The sequence below is a fragment of the Schistocerca cancellata genome, chromosome 5, assembly GCF_023864275.1.
Source record: "Schistocerca cancellata isolate TAMUIC-IGC-003103 chromosome 5, iqSchCanc2.1, whole genome shotgun sequence".
In the NCBI taxonomy this organism is placed as follows: domain Eukaryota; kingdom Metazoa; phylum Arthropoda; class Insecta; order Orthoptera; family Acrididae; genus Schistocerca; species Schistocerca cancellata.
In genome coordinates, this window is record NC_064630.1 from 378115965 (window position 1) to 378125153 (window position 9189).

Sequence of the window (9189 nt, forward strand, 5' to 3'; positions counted from 1 at the left end):
ACAGAGGGTGCACCTTCTGGCGGTAATGCGTTGTCTACTGATGTTAATTGTGTTTCCTGTCTTACCAGAGAGGATGTAGCTGCTTCTGTTGATGTTGAAATGTGCATTGTATCTGCGTCCCCCACTTCACCCGTCGACGTGAAGTTTCCCGTGAGTTCAGTTGTTTCCGCAAAGACGTTGCCTGCTGGCCAGTCTTTACAGTGTTCCAGTGAAGTACCACCTCTCCTCCGCGCTGAGACGGTAGAGCAACAGGATTCTACGGGTTCTCTTCCTGATGCTCAGGAGATGCCACCCGACACCGGCACTGCGTTTCCTGTCTCTTCTGTACCTGATGTTGCTGTCGTTTTGAGTTGTGCTCCCAAATTTCCGATAAGTGCAGTGGCGATGGCTCCTCTATCAAAACGGAGCTCGACGTACCCCCAACCCCTCCACATCAAGAGTCTATGTTTTCACGGAGTGGTGTGAAACATAGTTTTGAAATGCACGTGCTGCGGCGCGTCGTAAAAAGAAAGATTCCACGGCGTCCGGTGGGGAGGACTAGAATTATACCTTCTTTGCCCCGCCTCTGGACGTTGAGACGGACGTGATAGTGCTTTTTCCTTAGTGTTGTTTTATTGACCTTACATGTGTTAACTGATGCAGGCGTATACATTTCTAACCCTCAATGTTAATAGGATACGTTCCCAATTACGGCTTGCTGCGTTACGCCAGTTTATTTACGATTCCCAAGCTGATATCGTGTGTTTACAAGAGGTATTATTTGATGTTTCTTGTCGTCCTGGATATTCTATGTTTTGCAATGTCGCGCTTGAAAATTCTATCGGTATTCCTTTGCTTTATCGAGATGGAATCCCGCTGACGGACTTCGAAACGCTAGATGATGGTCGCGGTATAGGCTGTAGTTTTTATGGCCTGACCCTAATTTTTCTTTACGCTCCGTCTGGATCCGGTCGTTCATCCTTTCGCGCGCGGTTTTATAAGGAAGAAGTTGTTTATTTACTCCGACGGAACCCGCGCAAGGTTTTGTTAGGAGGCGATTTTTAACGACGTCTTACGCCGTGACGATCAGACCCCAGCTTATACATTTTGTCGTGAACTTAACGATATGGTGACGTCCTTGCATCTCCAGGATGCTTGGGTTTGCAGATATCCTACAATGGTGCGGTATACGTTTTTTACAGCCACTTCAAGTAGCCGATTGGATCGCTTTTATTTATCTGCTCGCATATGTAGTCAGCTTTCATCGATTGATGTAATTCCTGCCAGTTTCAATGATTAATGTGCTGTTTCAATGACTTTTAACCACGTCCCGCAGCGGGTCCATCTTTCGCGCCCTTTATGCAAGCTAAACACTCTACATCTCACGGACACCTCTCTGGAAGGTATCATCGCAGACGTATGACGGCGGAAAACCCTGTCCCAGGCGCGTTAACCCTCACTTCTAGAATGGTGGGTTGCCTTTGCTAAACCACGGATTCGAAATACACTCAAGCATTTTAGCGCTGAAAAAGTGGCTGAAATAAGGCGCACTAGGGAATTTTATTATGCTGTCCTTCGCAATCTTAATGATAACACTCGTGATGCCCCCTTGAGGGTCGTCGACGTCCATCGTGTGAAGGCAAAACTTCTACAACTCAAACGTAGGCAAATGGACGGTGTCCAATTGCGTTCCCAGCCTCTTTAAACCGTACAGGATGAGTTTACCACTCCCTATCATCTTCTCCGGCTTCACAAGTGATCTCAAAGGACGTGTCTTTCTACCATTCGTTCTCTAGATGGGCATGAGTGGTCCTCCGAATGTGATATCATGCGTGAACTTTACCAATACTATTCCGAGCTTTATGCTGAAGTGGATTCAGACGGTCCACCGTCTATTTTCACCTCCCTCCTTGATAGTGTTGTTACGCCAGCTCACCAGGAAGAGTTTTTCTCTGTATTCCATCGCGATGATATACTTGATATTGTGCACATTCTCCTTCCCACAAATCGCCTGGCCCCTATGATCTTCCCAAAGAATTTTATATTCGATTTTGGCCCCTACTAGGAGATACGATAACTTCCATGGTGAATGAAGTGTTCCACGGAGGCCTTCTCCCGCCCAGCTTTAAGGTTGCTAAAATTGTCCTGGTCCCCAAAAAGGAGGGTCGTTTGCGTGTGGATCAGGTCCGCCCGATAACCCTCTTCAACTATGATTATAAAATAGTGGCGCCAGCGGTCAATAGCCGACTATAGGTATTGTTGACTACCATCATTGCGAGCCATCAAAGTTGTCTTCCGGGTCGTACTCTTCTGACACCCGTTGCTGAATGTCGTGACTTAATTTCGGTTGCTTCCACCATTCCCGTGCCAAGCGCTTTGCCTTTCATTGATTTTCACCAAGCGTTTTACCGCGTTAATCATGGATTCTTTATGCGAGTACTGACGACTTGGTTTTAACGATGCTGCACGACGCCTGTTCAGCTCTCTAATCACTGGTATTCGGGCGCCCATTGACGTAAATGGCCCATCGCGGTGTGTCAGGGCGTCCTTCAAGGGAGTCCATTATCCATGTCGTTCTACGTGCTGTTTCTGGAACCCTTATTGCGAACTATAGCTGCTCGTTTGGGTGGCTGGTCGCTGCTGGGAGAAAGATTTACCGTTCGTGCATATGCTGATGACGTTATGGTTCTTCTCCGTACCCATGATGATATTCCACTCTTCAAGGAAGTTTTGGATGCCTTTTTTCGTCTTACGGGAGCGCGGGTCAATGACCAGAAATGTCGTTTACTCAGTTTGCGAGGATTTGACGCTGTTGAAATTCCATGGGCTTTGAAGGTCACCCGATATCGATCATTGGGTGTTATAATTGACAGTTGTCCGCTAAAGATGGCTACGATAAACTGAAAAGCCTGTCACGGACAAGATTCAGGGTGCAATCATTGAACACGAGAGTCGCTCCCTGGTTCGGGCCATGGAAACGTATGTGTTAAGTAAGGCTTATTTTATTGCACAAATCTTTCCACTTCCTGCGATGATGTACCGCAAGTTGCAAAGTTTAAGTGGCAGGTTTACCTGGCGCCACTCTGTATTTCGCGTGCATTATGGGGTCATTACATGTACCCGTGGTCTAGGGTTAGCGTCTTTGATTAATAATCAAAACATCTTCGATCCCGGGTTCAATCCCCGCCACTGCCTAAATTTTGATAAATAATCAGCATTGGCGGCCGAAGACTTCCGGCATAAGAAGTCAGCCTAATTCTGCCAACGGCCTTGTCAAAGAGGGCGGAGGAGCGGATAGAAGTTCAGGGCACTCTCTTGTCCTAGGGGTGGGAAATTGCCCCTAAAGGTGGAAGAATCAGCAATGATCAACGACATGAGGATGCAGAAGGCAATGGAAACCACTGCATTAAAGACACGTAACATGTATCCACAGGACATCTGGCCTGTAATTGAAGAAGTGTCATGATGATCTCTCCATTGGCAAAAGATTCCGGAATACTCCCCCATTCGGATCTCCAGGAGGGGACTGCCAAGGGGGAGGTTACCATGAGAAAAAGATTGAATAATCAACGAAAGGATAACGTTCTACGAGTCGGGGCGTGGAATGTCAGAAGCTTGAACGTGGTAGGGAAACTAGAAAATCTGAAAAGGGAAATTCAAAGGCTCAATCTAGGTATAGTAGGGGTCAGTGAAGTGAAGTGGAAGGAAGACAAGGATTTCTGGTCAGATGAGTACCGGGTAATATCAACAGCAGTAGAAAATGGTATAACAGGTGTTGGATTCGTTATGAATAGGAAGGTAGGGCAGAGGGTGTGTTACTGTGAACGGTTCAGTGACCGGGTTGTTCTAATCAGAATCGACAGCAGACCAACACCGACAACGATAGTTCAGGTATACATGCCGACGTCGCAAGCTGAAGATGAACAGATAGAGAAAGTGTATGATGATATTGAAAGGGTAATGCAGTATGTAAAGGGGGACGAAAATCTAATAGTCATGGGCGACTGGAATGCAGTTGTAGGGGAAGGACTAGAAGAAAAGGTTACAGGAGAATATGGGCTTGGGACTAGGAATGAAAGTGGAAAAAGACTAATTGAGTTCTGTAACAAGTTTCAGCTAGTAATAGCGAATACCCTGTTCAAGAATCACAAGAGGAGGAGGTACACTTGGAAAAGGCCGGGAGATACGGGAAGATTTCAATTAGATTACATCATGGTCAGACAGAGATTCCGAAATCAGATACTGGATTGTAAGGCGTACCCAGGAGCAGATATAGACTCAGATCACAATATAGTAGTGATGAAGAGTAGGCTGAAGTTCAATACATTAGTCAGGAAGAATCAATACGCAAAGAAGTGGGATACGGAAGTACTAAGGAATGACGAGATACGTTTGAAGTTCTCTAACGCTATATATACAGCAATAAGGAATAGCGCAGTAGGCAGTACAGTTGAAGAGGAATGGACATCTCTAAAAAGGGCCATCACGGAAGTTGGGAAGGAAATCATAGGTACAAAGAAGGTAGCTGCGAAGAAACCATGGGTAACAGAAGAAATACTTCAGTTGATTGGTGAAAGGAGAAAGTACAAACATGTTCCGGGAAAATCAGGAATACAGAAACACAAGTCGCTGAGGAATGAAATAAATAGGAAGTGCAGGGAAGCTAAGACGAAATGGCTGCAGGAAAAATGTGAAGACATCGAAAAAGATATGATTGTCAGAAGGACAGACTCAGCATACAGGAAATTCAAAACAACCTTTGGTGACATTAAAAGCAACATTAAGAGTGCAACGGGAATTCCACTGTTAAATGCAGAGGAGAGAGCAGATAGGTGGAAAGAATACACTGAAAGCCTCTATGAGGGGCCGGCCGCGGTGGTCTAGCGGTTCTGGCGCTGCAGTCCGGAACCGCGGGACTGCTACGGTCGCAGGTTCGAATCCTGCCTCGGGCATGGGTGTGTGTGATGTCCTTAGGTTAGTTAGGTTTAAGTAGTTCTAAGTTCTAGGGGACTTATGACCTAAGATGTTGAGTCCCATAGTGCTCAGAGCCATTTTTGAACCTCTATGAGGGTGAAGATTTGTCTGATGTGATAGAAGAAGAAACAGGAGTCGATTTAGAAGAGATAGGGGATCCAGTATTAGAATCGGAATTTAAAAGAGCTTTGGAGGACTTACGGTCAAATAAGGCAGAAGGGATAGATAACATTCCATCAGAATTTCTAAAATCATTGGGGGAAGTGGCAACAAAACGACTATTCACGTTGGTGTGTAGAATATATGAGTCTGGCGATATAACATCTGACTTTCGGAAAAGCATCATCCACACAATTCCGAAGACGGCAAGAGCTGACAAGTCCGAGAATTATCGCACAATCAGCTTAACAGCTCATGCATCGAAGCTGCTTACAAGAATAATATACAGAAGAATGGAAAAGAAAATTGAGAATGTGCTAGGTGACGATCAGTTTGGCTTTAGGAAAAGTAAAGGGACGAGAGAGGTAATTCTGACGTTACGGATAATAATGGAAGCAAGGCTATAGAAAAATCAAGACACTTTCATAGGATTTGTCGACCTGGAAAAATCGTTCGACAATATAAAATGGTGCAAGCTGTTCAAGATTCTGAAAAAGGTACGGGTAAGCTGTAGGGAGAGACGGGTCATATACAATATGTACAACAACCAAGAGGTAATAATAAGAGTGGACGAACAAGAACGAAGTGCTCGTATTAAGAAGGGTGTAAGACAAGGCTGTAGCCCTTCGCCCCTACTCTTCAATCTGTACATCGAGGAAACAATGATGGAAATAAAAGAAAGCTTCAGGAGTGGAATTAAAATACAAGGTGAAAGGATATCAATGATACGATTCGCTGATGACATTGCTATCCTAAGTGAAGAAGAATTATATGATCTGCTGAACGGAATGAACAGTCTAATGAGTACACAGTATGGTTTGAGAGTAACTCGGAGAAATACGAAGGTAATGAGAAGTAGTAGAAATGAGAACAGCGAGAAACTTAACATCAGGATTGATGGTCACGATGTCAATGAAGGAATTCTGCTACCTAGGCAGTAAAATAACCAATGACGGACGGAGCAAGGAGGACATCAAAAGCAGACTCGCTATGGCAAAAAAGGCATTTCTGCCCAAGAGAAGAATACTAATATCAAATACCGGCCTTAATTTGAGGAAGAAATTTCTGAGGATGTACGTCTGGAGTACAGCATTGTATGGTAGTGAAACATGGACTGTGGGAAAACCGGAACAGTAGAGAATCGAAGCATTTGAGATGTGGTGCTATAGACGAATGTTGAAAATTAGGTGGACTGATAAGGTAAGGGATGAGGAGGTTCTACGCAGAATCGGAGAGGAAAAGAATATGTGGAAAATACTGATAAGGAGAAGGGACAGGATGATAGGACATCTGCTAAGACATGAGGGAATGACTTCCATGGTACTAGAGGGAGCTGTAGAGGGCAAAAACTGTAGAGGAAGACAGAGATTGGAATACGTCAAGCAAATAATTGAGGACGTAGGTTGCAAGTGCTACTCTGAGATGACAAAAAAAAAAAAAAAAAAGGGGGGTCATGGCGCGCCCTCATCTGCTGGGAGGTTTGGGCCTCCCTGACATTCGCGTTAAGGCTTCTGCCTTATTCATCCGTCGCACCGTTTTAACATGTCAACGCGCTCCCCAATCACTTACAGCTCGCCTTTATGACTGTATCCGACCGGCGAGTTTAACACCTCTAATAGATATTGATAGGATTTGTTATAAACTACGGCACGTTAAGGAATGTTTTCTTGAGGTCAGTTATTTAGGAGTAAATATCCTTTCCGAAGCGAATCTCTCCCTAAAAGTGCTGTTAAGCCGCTGGACAATTCCACACAGTATTCCCTCTGTGGAAGCCCTGTTGCCAGAAACGAATTGGAAGATTGGTCTAACATCAGCCTCCCGATTTTACAGATGGAAGTGGCGTCCTCGTGGTACCAAGTTGTTCGTGATATTGTACCTACCAACGAGCGACTTTTTCGTGTGGCCTCAGTGTAACGGATCGCTGCAATCGTTGCCATGAAACTGATACATTATCTCATCGGTTGATTTCCTGCACTCATGACCATTGTAGGTGGCTTTGCCGACAATTGGTTTTTCTCCTCAGGACGTCGGAGGCGGTTATCTCGGGGGACATTCTCGTGCATCCCGATTTAACCTTCTTCTCCCGATCGAAGAACAATACCATCATATGGCTTGTTGAACATGACGTCCACTACGTGATGATGAGTGGATAAGACGCAGATCCGTGTGCCTTTTCCCAATATGTGGCCACCGCCCATAGGACGTGGCTGAGGATGCACCGTTATCGTGAATTTTTTCTAATATGTTGCATCTTGTTTTTCATCGACAAGGCGTTGGATTAGTTGTCATTCCCCCCCTTTTATTTTTGTGGGCACTTCTATGGATTTAGATGTTCCAGGATGTATAAGTGACGGAGGAAAAATGTGTGGGCATGTTAAAATTAGCGCCCCATTCCTTCATATACGTTATTCTGATTTCACCCTTTCGTTTTGTCGAGATGACTTCTTTTGTTTTATTTTAATTGATTGCCTTCAGTATGTTCTTTGGAAAAAAGAATATTTTCGTTTTTTGAAGGAATGCACTGCCATTTGAATGTATATTTCGGTGTGTTTCCTGTGTACAAAAAAAAGTGATTAAAAAGAAAAGTGGATAGGCTCACGGTTTACGAAGATAAAGAACAGGCGTTCGAATCTAGCTGGAGTGAATTGTCATTTTTTTTATTTAGGTAATATTTTAAAACTTAATTCGCTACAAGTTGTGCAGTTCTAGGCTTTTGTAGGTTCTACATTCTTTCAAAAGGTTCCATTTTACATTCGTCCCTCGCTCCAGAGATCTTTCTACTCTATGGTAGTACTGTGGGTTGTACAACTTAGAGGAGTTCATAATCATCAAAGACTGTAAGAGATCTGTTCAAGAAAAAAAGTGGTAAAGCACTTTCCCGCGAAAGGCAAAGCTCCCGAATTAGAGTCTCGGTCGGGCATACAGCTTTAATCTGCCAAGGAGTTTCATGCCTGGTAATACTGTTATGTGTGTATATTAACAAAATTTTTAATTATTTATCTCTTTGCATTAAAATGATATGTCAAACATTCTTTTGTGATTGATTCGTTGACGAATAAACTACCTAGTTTTAATTCAGAAAATTTATGTCAACAATGTACTGTAAATACTGGCTCCACAGCAATCAGTACGAAGCTGAAACTTCAGGCATGAGACATCACGTACGGACCATCGCCTGCAGTGATTTATGGAACCCACGGTTAAACGATAACTCTACGTGCTGAGTCAATGGAGAATGATAGCAAAGCATTTTTGACATCCTGTTTCTCTCCGAGAAAGGCTGAAGTGGATACAAAATGTGAATTTCTCATGGTGCACGAACATTACGTGAGTGCTGTAAGTGAAGTGGGAGCGGATTTCCACGAATATCAACACGGTCTCCATAACACTCTCCAAATTAAAGTAGAGGCGACAAGTTTGGACTTCTGCCAAGTGAAAAAGTAGCCGGCTGGCTACTTACCCGACAAGGTGGCCAGGTACTGCATCCGCCTGCTGCCCTTCTCCATGGCTGCGGTGTAGCCTCACTTGACGAAGGCTGCGGAACGCTACACTAACAGCTGAGGTCTGCTCTCTCGATTCCCACTTGTGGCACGGACGCTAATCGGCCGATCAGCAGTAATCTGTAGTGGCCTCCGAATGTACTGATTGCGAGATAAGGTGATTGCTACTGCTATCGTTTCCAATGGCAGCTGGATCACCTGCCGGTGATTATCAGATTCAGGTATGTGACCTCGACGCTTTTATTGTTGCGATGGTAACTACAAATCCAAATTAGTATAATTCCTACAGAGTGCGGAAAGAACTGCGAGCAGAACAGATGCCTCTGTTACCGTTATCAAGAAGAATTTGGCGTAGCGTCCGCAACTTCACGTTCAGTAACGACCTTTAGACGATACACTGATTGCGGTTCAGATACTGAGGCACAAACTTACATTCATTTTATACAATTGCTACCAGTTATTATCTACTGTGCACAGCCACAATAATTTCCACTCAGAAAATAAAATATATGAAAACTCCACAAAATCCAGTATGAAGAAAAACACACTAGCGGAAAAGAATAGTGAACCTGAAAGA

At 44.2% G+C, this 9189-nt stretch overlaps 1 protein-coding gene across 1 annotated transcript in view; it reads right to left on the bottom strand.

Annotated features, from left to right (window-relative positions):
- Positions 1-8695, bottom strand: part of LOC126188550 (facilitated trehalose transporter Tret1-like) — a 56760-nt gene extending 48065 nt beyond the window's left edge. Inside the window, exon 1 of the mRNA XM_049930149.1 lies at positions 8573-8695. Coding sequence (XP_049786106.1) covers positions 8573-8618 — 46 coding nt within the window. The 5' untranslated portion in view covers positions 8619-8695. The remainder of the gene's footprint in view (positions 1-8572) is intronic.
- Between the last annotated feature and the right edge of the window lie 494 nt (positions 8696-9189).